Below are 19276 nucleotides of genomic sequence, written 5' to 3'. Positions count from 1 at the left end.
GGAGGAGATGTCTACCTCCTCTTCAGCTAAGATGCATAAGGATCAGAGCTCTACCTCCACCTCTGCTTCAAGCATTTGCATTTGTATCCCTACGGGTTCTAAGTAGCAAAGTCCCCATCTTCAGCGTCAACATTGGAGCTGCACCGTTCCTCAACATCAACAATGAAACCAAGGGATGCGGTTATTGCACAGTCAATGGCAAGTTCCATTTAACAGGAAGAGATGTCAACATTGATGGAGAAAAAATATCGACATTGGGAGAAGATGTCTTCAGTGTCAGTCACATCTCAGTCATGAGAGGACAAGTCACCCACAGCATTAAGAGAAGCAGCACCTCAACTGTTGCCCTTGGCATCAAAAGAGGAAGCAGCTCGACCGCAAGACACAATGTCTCTTTCTCCCAATACTACGAGAGATAGAGAGTACATTGGATCAAGTTACCACTCTGTCCCTGTTATCTCTCCTTGACTCCACAGAGAGCACACCATCTATTTCCATCTTTAAAGGGTTTCTCAGTCAAGGTCTAGGTTTGAGGAGGAACTGAATGATGATATTGTGGATGTACCAAACACCCCATCAGTGTCAACAGCTACATTTTACTTTCTGCAATCCTCCATGCACACCAGCCATAGCTACCTAGCAGAGGATGCTAGTGAGGACTTCTCTGTGCACACACCACTGTAAGTGCACAGGTCATTGGGGTTCTCGTGCAACATACAACTGCTCTCATAGCCACAGGGCTGCAAGAGAGTGGGATGAATGCAGGGAATGACATTGCACTGTATTTCCAGAGCTCCCATACAATTATGAAGAATATTGCCTGTGGAAAGCACAAGGGGCTTCTTATATGGAGTGCGTGAGAGACAACCAAATCCATTCAGCAAGTCTAGGGGCAGCACCACCTATTACCCAAGCGTATTGGAGAGATCCAGTTTTTAAAACTCCAATAGTTGTTGCAGGCCCATCTACATCTTTGGGGTCATCTCAAGTAATTCAACCACCAGTGGTTACATCTTCTGCTATGCAGACCCAATCTTCACATGTGCAGATGGCACAAATGGTGTCTGCAGGGTCCATTTGTGAGCTCAGCTCACAGGTTAAGTAATATCTGCACAGGCAATTCAGGATGAGGGGAGGCTCTCCTCAGAGGAGGATTATGGATCATCCTCTGATTCTGAGTCTGCTGCAACTTAACATCCTTCTGACCCATCTCCGAATGAAAATGTCCATGCTAGGCCTTCAGTTTCCCCTATCGAGGAATTGAAGGCCTACCATGTGCAGCTATCTGAAATGGCTGAGGCTGTAGGTCTAGAAATAAACATACCTCATGAGATTAAAGTTCTGGCTTATGACTTTACTACTACTACTAATATACCGCTCTTCAACAAAATTCTCAAAGTGGTTTACATAGAAAAATAAATACATAAATAAGATGGCCCCCTGTCCCCAAAAGGCTCACAATCTAAAAAGAAACACAAGGCAAACACCAGCAACAGCCAAGGGAGGGATGCTGTGCTGGGTTGGATAGGGTCAGTTGCTCTCCCCCTTCTAAATCTAAGAGAATCACCACTTTAAAGGGTGCCTTTATGCTCAATTTAGCAGGGGTTACAGCATGCCAGTCAACTCAACTGATTGCTCTATCCATGTTCCCAGTAATATCTAAAGCTGCTCAGTCAGCCTGGGAGACACTCAGCTCTTCCACACTAGGATTTAAAAGGTTGTAAGGCCTTTACCAGGTGCAGGAGGATGACTGTTCTTTCATGTTGAAGCATCCTACACCAAATTCACTAGTGATCGACTGCACTACCTCTTCCAAATGCTGCCATTCTGTGCCAGTAGACAAAATTGACAACCTAGGACTAAGAGTGTATTCGACAGCATGGTTATCAATTTAAGATCATGAACTATGTAGCCTGCATGGCAAAATTTCACCATTCTGTATGGGAGAAGTTATACCAGGATATTAAAGATCTCCCAGAGTACTTCCGGAAAATATTTGTAGATAAGCAGCCCTGCTGGATCAGGCGCAAGGCCCATCTAGTTCAGCATCCTGTTTCACACAGTGGCCCACCAGATGCCTCTGGAAGCCTACAGGCAGGAGTTGAGGGCATGCCCTCTCTCCTACTGTTACTCCCCCGCAACTGGTATTCAAAGGCATCCTGCCTCTGAGGTTGGAGGTGGCCTATCGCCCTCCGACTAGTAGCCGTTGATACGCCTCTCCTCCATGAGGTTATCCAAACCCCTCTTAAAGCCAACCAAACTAGTAGCCAATACCACATCTTGTGGCAGAGAATTCCACAAGTTGATTATGCATTGTGTGAAAAAGTACTTCCATTTATTGGACCTAAATTTCCTGGTAATCAATTTCATGAGATGACCCCGGTTCTAGTCTTATGTGAGAGGAAGAAAAAATTCTCTCTATCCACTTTCTCTACATCATGCATGATTTTATAGACCTCTATCATGTCTCCCCACAGTTGTCTTTTTTCTAAACTAAAAAGCCCCAGATGTAGCCTTGCCTCATAAGGAAGGTGTTCTAGGCCCCTGATCACCTTGGTTGCCCTCTTCTGCACCTTTTCCAGTTCTACAATGTCCTTTTTAAGATGTGGTGACCAGAATTGTACGCAGTACTCCAGGTGTGGCTGCACCATAGTTTTGTCTAAGGGCATTATAATATTAGCCGTTTTATTTTCAATCCCCTTCCTAATGATCCCTAGCATGGAATTGGCCTTTTTCACAGCTGCTGCACATTGAGCAGACACTTTCAACGAGCTGTCCACTACAACCCCAAGATCCCCCTCCTGATCAGTAACTAACAGCTCAGATCCCATCAGCGTATATGTGAAGTTGTGGTTTTTTGTCCCAATGTGCATCACTTTACACTTGCCAACACTGAACTGCCTACTCCCCCAATTTGGAGAGTTCCTTTTGGAGCTCCTCACAATCTGTTTTGGATTTCACTACCCAAAAGAGTTTGGTATCATCTGCAAATTTGGCCACCTTGCTGCTTATCCTAACTTCTAGTTCATTTATGAATACATTAAAAAGCACCGGTCCCAGTACAGATCCCTGGGGGACCCCACTTCTTACTTCCCTCCATTGTGAAAACTCTCCATTTATACCTACCCTGGGTTTCCTTTCCTTCAACCAGTCAGCAATCCACACATGTACTTGTCCCCTTATCCCATGACTGCCAAGTTTTCTCAAGAGTCTTTAATGAGAAACTTTGCCAAAAGCTTTTTGGAAGTCCAGGTATACTATGTCAACTGGATCACCTTTATCCACACACTTGTTGACACTCTCAAAGAACTCCAAAAGGTTGGTGAGGCAAGATTTACCTTTGCAGAAGCCATGCTGGATCTCTCCCAGCAGGGTCTGTTCTTCTATGTGCTTTACAATTTTATCCTTGAGAATGCCTTCCATCAATTTGCCTGGAACAGACGTTAAGCTAATCGGCCTGTAATTTCCCGGATCACCCCTAGATCCCTTTTTGAAAATTGGTGTTATATTTGTTACTTTCCAGTTCTCTGGTACAGAGCCTGATTGTAGGGATAAGTTATATATTTTAGCAAGGAGGCCAGCAATTTGACATTTGAGTTCTTTGAGGACTCTTGGATGAATGCCATCCAGCCCTGGCGATTTGCTAGTTTTCCATTTTTCCAGACAGTTTAGAACATTTTATCTATTTAATTTATTCACTCAGTTCCATCTCTTGTCGCTTCTGTCTGACTCAATTTTTTAGCCTCCATCCCCGAAAAGCCTGGTTCAGGGAAGAGGTATATGCTCAGTATCTTCTGCTGTGACGATGGATGCAAAGAACTCATTTAATTTCTCTGTAACCTCCATATTCTCCTTAATAATCCCTTTCACTCTCTCACTGGCTTAACAATCCAATCGCCTCCCTGGCAGTTTTCCTGCATCTGATGTATTTAAAGAAGCTTTTGTTATTCCCCTTGATACTTTTAGCTAAATAGCAATAGCAATAGCACTTACATTTATATACCGCTCTATAGCTGGAGCTCTCTAAGCGGTTTACAATGATTTTAGCATATTGCCCCCAACATTCTGGGTACTCATTTTACCGACCTCGGAAGGATGGAAGGCTGAGTCAACCTAAATGTTGCTCAAACTCTCTTTTCACCTCCCTTATTGTCACCTTGCATTTCTTTTGCCAGAGTTTGTGTTCCTTTCTGTTCTCTTCAGTTGGACAGGCCTTCCAATTTTGGAAGGAAGTCTTCTTCCCTTTTATGGCTTCCTTGATGTTACCTGTTAGCCATGCTGGCATCCTCCTGGACTTAGTGGTACCTTTCTTCTTCTTGAGTATACAATCTAACTGGGTTTCTAGTAATAAAGCTAGATAAAGCTTTCAGCTTTATTGATTTGAGTTGATTTGATTTGATTTGATTTATATACCGCCCCTCAAAAATGGCTCAGAGCGGTTTAAAACAAAGAAAAACAATTACAATCAATTTTGCAGTTAAATCAAAACTAAATCAATTAAACAATTAAAATCATTTAAACATTAAAAATATTAACATTAAAATCATTAAATCATTAATCATTAAAACACATTGGCAGCAACTGCAGGCGAACCTCTCTAGATGATCTCAACAGGCGGTGGGGCTCATGGCGAAGAAGACATTTTCTTTAAATACTCAGGGCCTAAACTGTTTAGGGCTTCATAGTTAATAACTAGCACTTTGTATTTTCCCCAGAAACTTATTGGCAGCCAGTGTAATTCTCTCCACACAGGAGTGATATGGTCTCTCCTAGATCAGGGATCCTCAACGTTGGGCCCCTAGATGTTCTTGGACTTCAGCTCCCATAATCCCCAGGCCCAGTGGCCTTTGGCTGGGGATTATGGGAGTTGAAGTCAAAGAACATCTGGGGGCCCAACATTGAGGATCCCTGTCCTAGATTGATCCAGAGACCAACCTGGCCACCGCATTCTGGACCAACTGCAGTGTCCAGATTATGTATGAAGGCAGTCCCACATAGAGTGCATTGCAGTAATACCGCCTAGAGGTTACCAGCATATGTGCCTCTGTTTTGAGGTTGTTCATCTCAAGAAATGGATGCAGCTGGTGAATCAGCCGGACCTGATAGAAGGCACTTCTGGCCACCGCCTCAACCTGTGACACCAGGGAGAGGCTCGGATCCAGAAGCAGCCCCAGACTGTGTACCTTCTGTGGGAGGTGACCCCATCAAAAACTGGCAGATCAATATCGTCTCCCGAGTTCCAACCCCGCACAATAAGTGTTTCCATCTATCTTATCTGGATTCAGCCTCAGTTTGTTATCCCTCATCTAGCCCATTACTGCCTCCATGTAGGCATTTAGGGAGGTTATGCCTTCTCCTCATGAGGCTGACATGGAAAAGTAGATTTGGGTTTCATCAGCATACTGATAACACCCTCCACCAGATCTCTTGATGATCTCTCCCAGTGGTTTCATATAGATGTTAAACAACATCAGAGACAATACAGAGCCCTGAGGGACACAGTACAAAAGTTCAGATTTTGAAGGACAACAGTCTCCATGAGACACCATCTGGAATCTGCCCGTGAGGTAGGAGCTGAACAACTGCAAAGCAGTGCTCCCACCCCCTATCCCCGCAGACGTTCCAGAAGGATACTATGGTCAATAGTATCAAAAGCCGCCGAGAGATCCAAAAGGACCAACAAAGTCACACTGCCTCTGTCAATTCCCATTTGGAGATCATCTATCAGGCCAACCAAGGCAGTCTCCACCCCACAGCCCACCCGAAAGCCAGTTTGAAATGAGTCTAGATAATCAGTTTCCTCCAAGATTTCCTGGAGCTGGGAGGGCCACCACCTTCTCAATCACCTTTCCAAGCCATGGAAGTTTGGAAACAGGCCGGTAGTTGCTTAACTTTGAGGGATCCAAGGCAGGCTTCTTTAGAAGCGGTCTATTGATCTCCTTCTTTAAGACAGTGAGGCATCCTGCCCTCCCTCAGAGAAGCATTTATAATCTTTACCTGACCCTCTACAACAGCCTCCCTGCCAGATAGTATAAGCCATGTTGGCCAAGGATCAAGAGGACAGATGGTAGGCCACACCATTCTGAGCAACTTGTCCACATCTTCAGGACTCACAAACTGAAATTGATCCAGGGTCATCACACAAGAGGAGCTGCTGGACACCTCGGCATCAGATTCTGTAACAGTTGTGGAGTTTGAATCTAAGTTGGCCCGAATGTGAGATTTTGTCAACAAAAAACTCATTTAAAACGTCACAGTGAGTAATTGTTGGTTCCAAGTACCAGTTCAAGGTGGAAGGGCCGCATATAAGCCCCTTCACAACCCTGAACAACTCCGCCGGATGTGAGCTTGCAGATGCGATACGGGAGGAAAAGAATAGCTTCTTTGCCACGTGTATTGCCTGAACATAGATCTTCGAATGCACTCTATGTAATAATCTGTTGGATGTATTTTCACTATACTCCTCATTTTGGAGATGTTTCCTCTTCTGAAATTCAAAGCGTCTCTGTTAGACTTCCTTGCTGATTCTCTCCCTGCATGTATGCTGAATTTGATCGCACTGTGGTAACTATTCCCTTAAGGGTCAATGTCACTGACATCACGCACCAGATCCTGGGTGCCACTCAGGATTAAGTCCAAGGTCGCCTTCTCTTTGGTTGGTTCCAAGACCAGCTGTTCTAAGTCACAGCCATTCAGCGTACCTAGAAACATAGCCTCTTTGTCATGACCTGACTGTGAATTTACCCAGTCTATATGTGGGCAATTTAAGTCACCCATTATTACTGCCCTGCCTCTTTTTGAAGCCTCCCTGATTTCCTCCTGCAACTCCCAGTCACTGTCAGCATTTTGAACCAGAGTGCGATAGGACATCCCCCGTAGCACATTTCTTTCGGGCCTTGTATTGTCACCCACAGTGTTTCTGTGGAGGACTCTGGTCCTCTTAGGCTTAGTAGATTTTATCACTTCTTTAACATACAGTGCTACTCCACCTCTAAGGCGCGCCCCCATCCTTTTTATAGTGTTTATATCCAGGGATAACAGTGTCTCACTGGTTCTTACTGTTCCACCATGTTTCTGTTATGCCCACTATATCTATTTCTGTGTAAGCAACCAAGCAGTGCAGCTCATCCATCTTGGCTTGGAGGCTTCTGGCATTGGCATATAAGCACCTATATGCTGAATCTCTCACCTAATGTGTGCTATCTTTCTTTAGGCTCTTTAAGCTAGCACAGCCTCCTGTCTGCTCTTTATGTGGTTCTGCTCTGTCCCCTTCTGTTTTATCTGAATCCTTTATACCCTTGCACTTTTAAGGATGGCATTTGCTGAACTGGACACTGCCCAGCTACTGTCAGCTATTCACCAGGTGTTATTTTAAAAGTCGCTCTGCAGCCTTTTTGATTTTAAGCGCCAGCAGTCTGGTCCCATCTTGGTTCAAGTGCAACCTGTCCCTTTTGTACAGGCCTTGCTTGCCCCAAAATGTATGCCAGTGCCTAACAAATCTAAACCCCTCCTCCCGGCACCAATGTCTTATCCACACATTGAGACCTCTCAGCTCTGCCTGTCTCACTGTACCTTTGCAAAGTCTTTGCACTGTACCTTTGCAAAGCACTGACATCACTCATCAACACCTGAGCACTGCCAAGCACTTGGCAGAAACAGAGTCTCGAGCTTTAGCAACTGTGGTGTTAATGAGAAGGCATGCTTGACTATGCTCTGCAAACTTGCAAACAGATATGAAAGGAGAGATTGAAGGCCTTCCTTCTGCCAGGAAGTGTTTGTTTAATGAGGAAGTTGAGTGGCTTCGGTCCTTGTTCGGGGAGAAGGTCCAGAAGCTGGTTCTGGGGGATTACTGCTTGGCCATTGGCCTGTGTTGTCTTGCAGGGTTCAGTTTTGTCCCCCATGCTGTTTAACATCTACATGAAACCACTGGGAGAGGTTATCCGGGGACTTGGACTGAATTGTCAGCAATATGTAGAAGACAATCAGCTCTCTCTCTTTATAACCCGATCCTAGGGAGGTAGTGGATGTCCTGAGTCAGGTGCTGGAGGCAGTGATGGGTTGGATGTGGGCTAATAAACTGAGATTGAATCTAGTCAAGATGGAGGTGCTGTTGGTCAATAGGAGAGCCAGTTGGGATGAGGGGATTCTGGATGGGGTTGCATTCCCCTTGAAAGAGCAGATATGCAGTTTGGGGGTATTGCTGGACCCAGCTCTGCTTTTGGAAGCTCAGGTGAAGGCGTTGGCAAGGGGTGCCCTTGCACAGTTTCAAGTAGTGTGCCAGCTGCGTCCCTTCCTCAAGAAGGCAGATCTGGCCAGAGTTACCCACATCTTAGTCATGTCATGGCTGGATTACTATAACACGTTCTACATGGGGCTCCCCTTGAAGAATATTCTGAAACTTCAGCTAGTGCAAAATGCGGCAGCTAGGATTTTATCCAGAACTGCCTGATGTGATCATAATAGTCACATTTTGAAAGAGCTGTTTTGCCTTCCAATTTGTTTACAGGGCCAATTCAAGATGCTGGTTTTGACCTTGAAAGCCCTTAACAAATTGAGCCCTGTATATCTGAGGGGCTACCTGCTCGCAAGGGTTTCTGCCCACTTGATGAGGTCATATGAAGGGGCTTTGCTTCATGTGATGACAATGAGGGAGGCTTGGCTGTCATGCACATGGGACAAGCCCTTCTCAGTTATTGCCCCCAGACTCTGTAATGCTCTCCTAGTGGGCATCCGTTCCAAACCACCGCCACCATAAGACTAGCACATTATGCACCTTCTTGGCAAACCATAACATCAGATATTTGGGTGCTGCACATTATCACTCCTGATTATGCAATAGAGTTCAAAACCCTACCTGTTTATGCAGGCATAAAATATATTCCTGCAACTTCTACGCTAATCAAGGAGGTGAAGGTTTTATTGCGAAAGGGAGCGCCCTTGTGCAGTGGATATGTCAGAGAGAAGGCTTCTACTCCCGTTCTTTGACATGGTCTCTGTCTTTTACACTAATGGGCTATGCGCCTGCGCAGAGACCTCGTCGGAACTGAACAAGCTCAACTCTCCTGCTTTGGGTGGGAACCCCGCCCCCAGCTGCTATATGCGGCTGCACCACTCCTCATCCCCTCAGTCATGGAGTCCAGCCTCAGTGAACCTCACAGGGAGGATGGGAGGGCATGTAAAAGAACAGATGACCACTAAAAGAACCAACGTTACAGGTGAGTAACCTGTAGTTCTTCGACATGTTCTCTGTCTTTTACACTAATGGGTGCATAACAAGCTAACACCCAAGGAGGAGGGATCAAATGCCAGAATCATTTATTTAGAACAGGTACATCAAGTAAAAAGTGACTGCAGGACGCTCCTGCCAAATACAACATCAATAGCATAATGATGGGTGAATGATTGGGACGAAGCCCAGTAGCTGCCTGACATATAGTGTCCAATGGGACCACACAATCAGAGGCCACAGAGGCCGCCACAGACCTAACGGAGTGCACCTTAATGGCTGCAGGCAACTGCTTATGAGCCAATTGATAGCAAAATCCAATTGTGGAAACTATCCATCTGGACGACCAGACAAATGGTCTCAACGATCGAGTAATATTTCTATTTCCTAATGGCAGAGAGGAAAAACTATCCGTCTAGACAACCGGGCAAAACTACCAGCAGGTCTGGTAGGGCTGTCAGGCACACCCAATCCACTGCCAAGTGCCTCAGGACTGGAAACCAAGGCCTCCTGTGTCGCCACGGGGATGTCAGGATGGCCCTGGCGTGATCTACCCTCAGTTTGCACAGGACTCTCAGACTTAGAGAAAACGGGGGAAACACATACAGAAGAGGGCCCATCCAAGAAAGGACGGAAGCATTGCCTAGAGAGCCCTTGCCTTCCCCTCCCATGGAGCAATATAAGGCACATTGAGCGTTTTCCTGGGAAGCAAACAGGTCCAGAGTCGGGACTCCCCATTGTACAAATAGGTCCCTGAGAACACCCCAGTCCTGCTTTGTAAACTGCTGACAGCGAAGACAGGTCTCAACTATGTGGGGAGAAGCTTCAGATGCAGCAGGACCAGCAAGGGCGGCCAGAAGGCAAGGTTGGCATCCATTTCAGCAAGAAGCCAAGAGAGTGGCCAGTGAGCACTAGGAAGTGTGACGGGACTGGCGAAGGAAGGAAAGGCGATGCACCAGGAGCAGGAAGAAGTAAGCTTGCAGCTTATGGCGGGGCTGATGTATAAAACAGGATCTCTGCTTCTCCTCCCCATCGGTGCCACACTCTTTGCTCTCTCTTCCCCTTCACTCACCCACCCCCTTCCTCTTCACTCATCCACCCAACAGATGGGACTAGGCAAGAAGGCGAGGGTGGCGGCATGAGGCAGCAGCATGAAGCAGGTGCAAGACAGAGGTGCGAGGTGGCTGCAGCCCCTAGAGGTACATTGGAATCAAATCCGGCCCACCTCCCAATTGAGTTTGACACCCTTGCCTTACAGGGTGGGGCGCACACTGCGGGGGTTGCAGGATGCAAGGTGTATGGGGAAGGCAGCAGAGGAAGTTCCATATAAACTTCCTGGAATTGCTGGCTGTATTTCTAGCACTAAAATCCTTCCTACCATTATTACAGAGGAAGGTGGTCCAAGTGGAATTAGACAATACAACCACCACTGTGTACCTAAACACACAAGGGGTACAGTTTCGTGATCCCTTTGTGTCCTGAGTGTACAGATATGGACTTGGCGCATAGCTCATCAGATTTTTCTGATGGACTTGCACATAAAAGGGACAGAAAATGTTCTTGCGGATTATTTGAGCAGAGCACCTAGAGGTTTACAGCACCATGAATGATACTTGGCAAAAATCTTCAGGTGCTTGGTAACGTCAACTTTAGATCTGTTCTCAATGGAGAAGAACAAAAAAATGTACTAAGTACTGCTCAGTGGCAGATCTAGGGAGAAACTTCAGAGGGGATGCTTTCCAATGGAGCTGGAGGACCAAACTACTCTACATATTTCCTCCATATCCCAACCAGTGGTAGCCAAGATTCTGCAAGAGAACACACCTTGCATTCTACTAACCCCATAGTGGCCATGCCAGGCATGGTTTTCACTACTACTTCGACTCTCAGGACACAGATATTGGTGACTACCACAATACCCAGACTTGCTGTTCAAGGATGGGGTTCAGATTCTCCATTGCAACTTAGAAACCCTGAGGCTCATAGCGTGGAGAGTCGGCTTCCAGATAAGATACTTTTAAATGTAAAGAAAATGTCCAGTGTAATTGTGCCTGCAAGTGGAAGAGATTTGTGTCTTACACAAAAATCAGGGTTTAATCCTGAAGCTGCAACAATAAGATAAGTGTTGTACTTGACAAGCTCAAAAAGCAGTGGATTAGCTAATGTCTCCTTCAGGGTTCACTTGGTAGCAGTCAAGTTTTTCAAAACATAAGTGATAGTATGGAAAGATTGTATTTTCTCATCCAGATTGCAAAAGGTTCCTGAAAGGCTTAAACCTATATCCTCTGATTAGGCAGCCAGTTGAGCTGTAGAGCCTTTCCTTGGTTCTTTCAACTCTGATAGAGAAGATATTTGAACCAATGGCAGCAGAAATTAGTCCCGTTAAAAACAGCCAAAGTAAATGGTTGTGCTGTGTATGAGGGGTGGTGCAAGAGCACCACGAGGAACTGGAGTATTCCACCCCCAAGGTTCTGTGAAGGTGCAGAACCCAGGATTGTGACTGTCTATGAATCTCTTACAGATCTTGTTAAAGGAGAGCAACCTGTTTATCCTTTTTTAAAAATGTCTCATAAACAGAAGATGGTCATACTGAATTCATAATTTTTGCACCAATCTACACTTAATAGCTGACATTCTGACTAATACTGTGTGCGTGCTTCAAACAACAGTGCAAATGCAGAGAGCCCCTACATTTCTGAAGCGCAGGCACTCTTACATTGAAAGTTGTGTTTCTGATGTAATAGAGTGCTTGCAAGAGATCTCTAAACTAGTCCTATACTTGTACAAGAGGGCTCCTGCTTTGGAAACACAAGTGTAGTGCATGCACGCTGTTTGAAGCACACATGCAACATTAATCAGGATGTCAGCTGTTACTACGGTTGGTCTGGCCTTTGATTCTTGAATTTCTGAAAGAATAATAGACTTCTAATGTCATGGAGCAAGGTGATCTTTAGCATTCATATAGTGCTGCTTAAACTCTTGAGGCTGTTCACATACTTTGTAACTAAGATAGGCATTGAATAAGTATCAAATTTAAAAGGGATTATAAATTTAACTTGCAAAGTAATGTTAAATTATTGTGTTCTGTTTTTCAGTCATGGTATATATTGGTACTCCATCCCCAAATATTTGCCCCAGTGTATCTATCTGAGATACTTGTTAGAACATGGTTGCAATGCATCATATATTTTGTGCAGTAACACAAACTATATGATAAAAGTAACACTACCTTTTGCTGTTGGTATTGCCTCATTCATAAACAAATCTTGAATTAATCTGTGTTAATTACAACCCCTTTTATATCTTATTGTTCGTGCAATGCACAAACACTGACATTGTCAATATGAAGCAGGAATAATACTTTTGGAATTCATTGTTGTATTCAAAGTGCCCTGACACACACAGGCTTTAGAGTTCTAGTTTATATATCTGAAATAGAATTAATTGATTTTTAGGTTAAAAAGAATTATGAAGCCCTAAAGCAAAGACAAGAAGAGGAAAAAATGGTACAAAATTGTTCTTCAAGGACGGGTGAAGAAAGTCAATCAGTCAATAAATGGGAAAGAGAGAGTCAGGAAACTACTAGAGAACTTTTGAAGGTCAAAGATAGATTGATTGAAGTTGAAAGAAATGTGAGTAATTTTGATTATTTTGAATGGTTTTTAGTTAAAAATTGTCAAAACGTGTATTACATATTCTGTGTATTACATAAACGTGTATTACATAGCAACATTCTGCCTGCATAAAAATCACTTGCAAAATCAGATATGTACAAAGAACAGCCTAAGAGCTCTGGGCCTCTGATCTCATCTTATCCAAGAATGTGGTAAGACGTTTTAAGCATTGTGATTTCCTGTATGGAGTATGCTTTCAGCAATGGCAATTTGGAAGATTCATATATTACCTTGCCAGTTGGTACTGGTTTTGCATTCTGAGCAGTATTCCCTCTATTTTTTTTTTTCATCTGTGTGCAGAATGAGTTTTTTTCTGGGCAGCAGTATCAAGGCAGTGTGTGCAAACATGCATTCAGAGTGGGGCCTTCCTGATTCAACTGAATGGGATCTAAAATTAGCTGAGCGGACATCAAAAAACTTGTTAGCACATGCACACACTGAAGAGGGGCCACTGATCTTGAGACATAATTTGGCATCTCTCGCATTTAATATGTTGTACTTTTCATATGTCCTTGTAAATGTTATAGCAACTCAGTGTCACTTTGAGGAGCAATGAGGGTGAGGCCCCCCCCTTCAGCATTTTTAGGGTTGGGGGGGCAGCTGAGGTAAGGCTTGGGTAAGATTTGTTTTGAATGTTTTGGTGTCTGTCTGGAGATGGGGAGATCAGAGGGCGTGTCCATTGGTCTCGGTGCGGCTATTCCAGTGGTGGTGGGGAATAGAAGAAGTTACGTTGGCAGGTCAGCAGGCCAGGGGAAGGGAAATCAGAAATTTAATAGCTGTTTCCCCTTCCGGCTGCCTTGCCAGCTCTTTGACCTTGGGGAGCAGTGCCAACAACCCGCAGAACCTTGCCTTGCTCCTTTGTAATGCCAGGTCAGTCCAAAACAAATCTGAAGTAATCCATGACTTGATCAGGGATGAAGGGGCTGACCTGGTGTGTATCGCAGAGACTTGGTTGGGAGAAGCTGGGGGCCCAGTTTATTCCTCCAGGGTAGTCTGTAGAGGAGCAGGTAAGGGAGTGTGGGCAGGGGGAGGTGGAGTAGCTGTGATCTTTAAGGATAATATCTCCCTTACCAGGATCCCTATCAGAGTATCTGATCGTACTGAATGTGTGTACATATGTTTGGGGACCAGGGATAGATTGGGACTTCTGTTGGTGTACCGATCACTCCGCTGCCCAACAGAGTCCCTAACTGAGCTTGTGGACTTGGTCTCGGGTTTTGTGTTGGAGTCCCCCAGGCTTATGGTGCTGGGGGACTCCAATATCCACTTTGGGACCGGGTTATCTGGTGCAGCTCAGTTGTTCATAGCGGCCATGACAACTATGGGCCTATCCCAAGTGGTCTCTGGAATGACACATATTGCTGGTCATACTCTTGATCTGATCGTTCATTCTGATCAAGGTGGTGTTCCATGGGTGGGGACTCCTGTGATCTCCCCATTGTCGTGGACGGACCACCATCTGGTTAAGGTTGGACTCACAATTGCGTCCCACCTCTGCAGGGGTGAGGGACCTATTAGAATGGTCTGTCCAAAAAGGTTATTGGATCCAATAGGATTCCAAGAAGCCTTGGAAAGATTTAATGTTGGCCCTGCCGGTGATCCAGTTGATGCCCTGGTGGAGAATTGGAATAATCAGCTCACCAGGACAAGTAGACATGATCGCTCCTAAGTGTCCTCTCCGACCCACTTCAAAAATGGCTCCTTGGTGTACGGAGATCTGCGGGAGCTGAAGTGGCAAGGTAGACACCTGGAGCGCAAGTGGAGGAAGACTCGACTCGAATCCGACAGATTGCGACATAGAGCACATTTAAAGATCTATGCTCTGGCTATACGTGCAGCAAAGAAGTGTTTCTTTTCTGCCCGTATTGCTTCCGCAGGCTCTTATCCGGCGGAGCTATTCAGGGTTGTGAGGGGGCTAGTAGGGCCCCTTACTCCCCTGAATCCAAATTTGGAACCATCAGTTGCCCGCTGTAACGCTTTTAATGACTTTTTTATGGACAAAGTCTCTCGTATTCGGGTCAATCTAGATCTAGAGTTAGACTCCACAGTTAACGCAGTGTCAGATGCAGAGGTATCCAGCAACTCCTCTTGTATGGTTAGACTGGATCAATTTCAGTTTGTGACTCCTGAGGATGTGGACAAGCTGCTCGGAACGATGTGTCCTACCACCTGTCTGCTTTGCCCAATGTGGCTTATACTATCTGGCAATGGGGTTGTTGTGGAGAGCCTGGTGGCAATTATAAATACCTCTTTGAGGGAGGGCAGGATGCCTCCTTGTTTAAAGGAGGCAATTATTAGACCTATTCTTAAGAAGCCAGCCTTGGACCCTTTGGAGTTTAGTAGCTACAGGCCTGTCTCCAACCTTCCATGGTTGGGCAAGGTGATTGAGAGGGTGGTGGCCTCCCAGCTCCAGGCTGTCTTGGAGGAAACTGACTATCTAGACCCATTTCAAACTGGTTTTTGGATGGGCTATGGGGTGGAGACTGCCTTGGTTGGCCTGATAGATGATCTCCAATTGGGACTTGATAGAGGAAGTGTGACTCTGTTGGTCCTTTTGGATCTCTTGGCGGGTTTCGATACTATCAACCATAGTATCCTTCTGGAACGTCTGAGAGTGTTGGGAGTGGGAGGCACTGCTTTGCAGTGGTTCCGCTCCTACCTTTCTGGCAGATCCCAGATGGTGTCGCTTGAAGACTGTTGCTCTTCACAATCTGAGCTTTTATTTGGGGTCCCTCAGGGCTCCATACTATCTCCAATGCTTTTTAATATCTACATGAAACCGTTGGCAGAGATCATCAGGAGATTTGGTGCTGGGTGTTATCACTATGCTGATGACACCCAGATCTATTTCTCCATATCAGCATCATCGGGAGAAGGCATATCCTCCCTGAATGCCTGCTTGGAAGCAGTAGTGGGCTGGATGAGGGATAACAAACTGAGACTGAATTCAGACGAGACGGAGGTACTTATTGTGCGTGGTTGTCACTCGGGAAGCGATATTGATCTACCTGTTCTATAAGGGGTCACATTTCCTCAGAAGGAACAGGTACGCAGTCTGGGAGTGCTTCTGGATTCACACCTTTCCCTGGTTCCCCAGGTAGAAGCGCTTTTTATCAGCTTCGGTTGATACGCCAGCTGCGTCTGTTTCTTGAGGTTCATTATCTCAAAACAGTAGTACACTTGTTGGTAACCTCCAGACTTGATTACTGCAGTGCGCTCTATGTGGGGCTGTCTTTGTACATAGTCCGGAAACTACAATTAGTACAAAATGCGGCAGCCAGTTTGGTCTCCGGGTCATCTCGAAGAGACCATATTACTCCTATATTACAGGAGTTGCACTGGCTGCCAATACATTTCTGGGCAAAATACAAAGTGCTGGTTATAACCTATAAAGCCCTAAACAGCTTAGGCCCATGGTACTTAAGAGAGCATCTTCTTCTGCATGATCCCCATCGCCCACTGCGTACATCAGGAGAGGCTCGTCTGTGGCTACCTTCATGTCATCTGCTGGCAACCCAGGGACAGGCCTTTTCTGTTGTCACCTCGAGACTTTGGGACGCACTTCCCGTGGGAATTAGAGTCTCCCCATCTCTAGCGGCTTTTAAAAAGTGTCTAAAGACTTATCTTTTTACCCAGGCCTTTTAGCTTTTTAACTTTTTAAACTTTGGATTGTTTATTATTTGTTTTAAACTGTTTTTAGTATTTAATTGATTTTAATGTTGTTTTTGTTTGTTGTGAACCTCCCTGGGACCTTGGGTTGGGATGGTATAAAAATGCGCTAAATAAATATTGAAATAAATAAATTACAGTTTCTAGGCAAAGAATTGCTTCTCTTCTGAGAAATTAGGTCTGTGAATTTGACTACATTGCATATAGAAGAGATTCATATTCAACAGACATATCTTGGAGCCTATCACTGTGTGCATGTGGAGGCAGTTTTTATTCCTTCCCCCAGAGTACATTCCACAAGCCTCTCATCAACGACAGTTGGTTTCTCATTTTAGATGGTCTGTTTTGAAATCTAACTGGATTTGTATAGTTTGTGCACCGATTCTAATTCTGTTATAGAATTCATTTTCTTGCATTTCTGACTGGAACATAGGAAGTTGCCATATACTGAGTCAGACAATTGGTCTGTCTACAGTTTGAGCCCTGGATATCTGAGGAGCTATATGCTCCCAAGTCTACACAGACGGGCAGCGGCTTCTCCGTGGTTGCAGGCAGGAATCTCTCTCAGCCCTATAGGGTAGCCAGAGAGGGAACTTGAAACCTTTTGCTCTTCCCAGAGCAGCTCCATCCCCTGAGAGGAATATCTTACAGTGCTAACATGTAGACTCCCATTCAAATGCAACCAGGGCAGACCCTGTTTAGCTAGGGGGGACAGGTCAAATCCTGTTACCACAAGACGAGCTCTCATCTCCAAGACTGACCCGGATTGTTGCAGAGACATTCATAAAAATATGAGGCAACTTATATTGGGCACTGCAGGGCTCAAGCAAGGAGTCCCGAGAACCAGACATCAGCTTCTTAACCATATTGTATCACAAGGAGTGCTGGTCAGGAAGAACTGCAGGCACTTCAGGACTGCTAGCAAAAATGTTTCCTTTGCTTGTCCTGTCTTACTCTGACTTGCTTTGTCATGCCCAAGATTTTACCGTTTTTGCATTTTCATCTACCTACAGACATTGGAACAGACTGTCCAATTTCTCAGTTGCTGTAGTGTGGGGAATAAAATCTTGCAACTTCATATAGTCAAAAACTAATGGGGACAGGATAATTTTATAATAGTTTTATAATTCAAATTTCAGAATTTCAAATCAGGATAGTTTATAATTCAAATTTCTTGTCATTCTTCCTGGTTCCTTACTCTCCATTTTGCAAAAACTGCCCTCAAAACAAATTGTGTAACTCAGCCATATGCAGGTTTACTTGTATTGTGTGATTTTTTTTTCTGACTGAAAGATTTGGATGTTTGCAGACTTAGGAATGTTTTGGTATATTGTTCAGCCCTGAATATAATCAATATTTTGTTGGCCTAACTAGAATGTGCATTTAATGAATTTTTATTTCTTTTTCAAGAATGCAACTCTGCAGGCAGAGAAGCAAGCCCTGAAAACACAACTAAAGCATCTTGAGACACAGAACAATAATTTGCAAGCCCAGATTTTGACACTTCAGAGACAGTCTGTCTCCTTACAGGAGCAAAATACAACCCTGCAAACTCAGAATGCCAAGCTTCAGGTTCTGTTTTCACAAATATATTTATCTCCCAGTTTATAACGTACAATTTGCAAATGAAAGATTTGCTGTTAACCACATGGCAGGAGCAGCAAGAACAATCTTGTTAGCGTGATGCTCATTTAATATATTGCATATAGACAATTTGATTAGGTTTTTGAAGTGTCATTGCACACCCCTCCATACAAGTATCTGGAGACTGGCCTTGCCTCCAAGAACAAGGAAGTAAGGTTACTGGGTAGCCTACCCTCACTGGGAAGATGTTTTGGACTAGATTATTCCATTTCTTGGATGTTCACCTCTCCTTGCTGTTTTCAGTCTATACTGTGATTCAGTACATAACAGTGGCTTTTGCCTTTTCTACTCTAGATCATCCTTGATTGGACCATTAGGGCAAAGATGTTATGTTTCACACATCTACTTCTTTTAGGGATCTTATAGGAGAAAACAAGAAGCCATATAGGTCTCCCTGTGTTCTAGAACAGGTGTGAGCATTAAGGAGGATAAGGAGAACCCATATGAAATTTGATGTAGGTTTTATGTGAGTGGAAGGTGGCTTAGTCTTGCCCATGTTTGACAAAGAAAACTGTTCACTATTTATCTGAATAAGTCTGGCTTAAATACTTACATTATCATCCCCATCCCTATTTTATTGCTGGGAAGGAACTATAGTGATCTGGTTAGTGGTTCCAGACATTTATAACAGTGGGTTTCTGCGCTTGCACAGACCAGCTTTGGTTGGAATTCGTTAGCTCCTCACGACGCCTACAACTGTCCTGTGCACATGACTGCAGAACCCTCTAGCGGTGGTTAGGCGTCCTCTTACTCATTTTCTTTCTGACCGCCATATGGATCAGACCTCGTAACAGTTTGCTCCTCTGAAATTAATTCTTCCTCCAAAATTGACTACTGGAACGGACTCTTGACTCTTCTCTCGGATATCCCTTCAAATTTGATGAAATTTTGGACACTACCTTCTGACTGGAATGGACGACAATTCTACTTTCGTTTTCCCTTCGGATTTGGCATCAATCTCGGCCTCCCTCTTTTGACCATAGACTGGACGTACTGGTATCGCTTCTTGCCGAGACGCTACAAATGAGTACTAAACAGAGGTCGGGTAAGGAGAAGACTATGT

General features: G+C 44.7%; 1 protein-coding gene across 9 annotated transcripts in view; it reads left to right on the top strand.

The window, feature by feature from the left end:
* The window catches only part of CCDC88A (coiled-coil domain containing 88A), a 249095-nt gene that overhangs the window by 176133 nt on the left and 53686 nt on the right, over positions 1 to 19276 (top strand). For all 9 annotated transcript variants that reach the window (XM_053246281.1, XM_053246272.1, XM_053246265.1 and 6 more), the window contains exons 18-19: positions 12682 to 12858; positions 17980 to 18141. In XM_053246281.1, coding sequence (XP_053102256.1) covers positions 12682 to 12858; positions 17980 to 18141 — 339 coding nt within the window. The remainder of the gene's footprint in view (positions 1 to 12681; positions 12859 to 17979; positions 18142 to 19276) is intronic.

This window comes from Hemicordylus capensis, chromosome 1, assembly GCF_027244095.1.
Source record: "Hemicordylus capensis ecotype Gifberg chromosome 1, rHemCap1.1.pri, whole genome shotgun sequence".
Classification (NCBI taxonomy): domain Eukaryota; kingdom Metazoa; phylum Chordata; class Lepidosauria; order Squamata; family Cordylidae; genus Hemicordylus; species Hemicordylus capensis.
The sequence above is the reverse complement of the archived record's forward strand: the minus strand, read 5'-3'. Positions and strand labels throughout refer to the sequence as shown.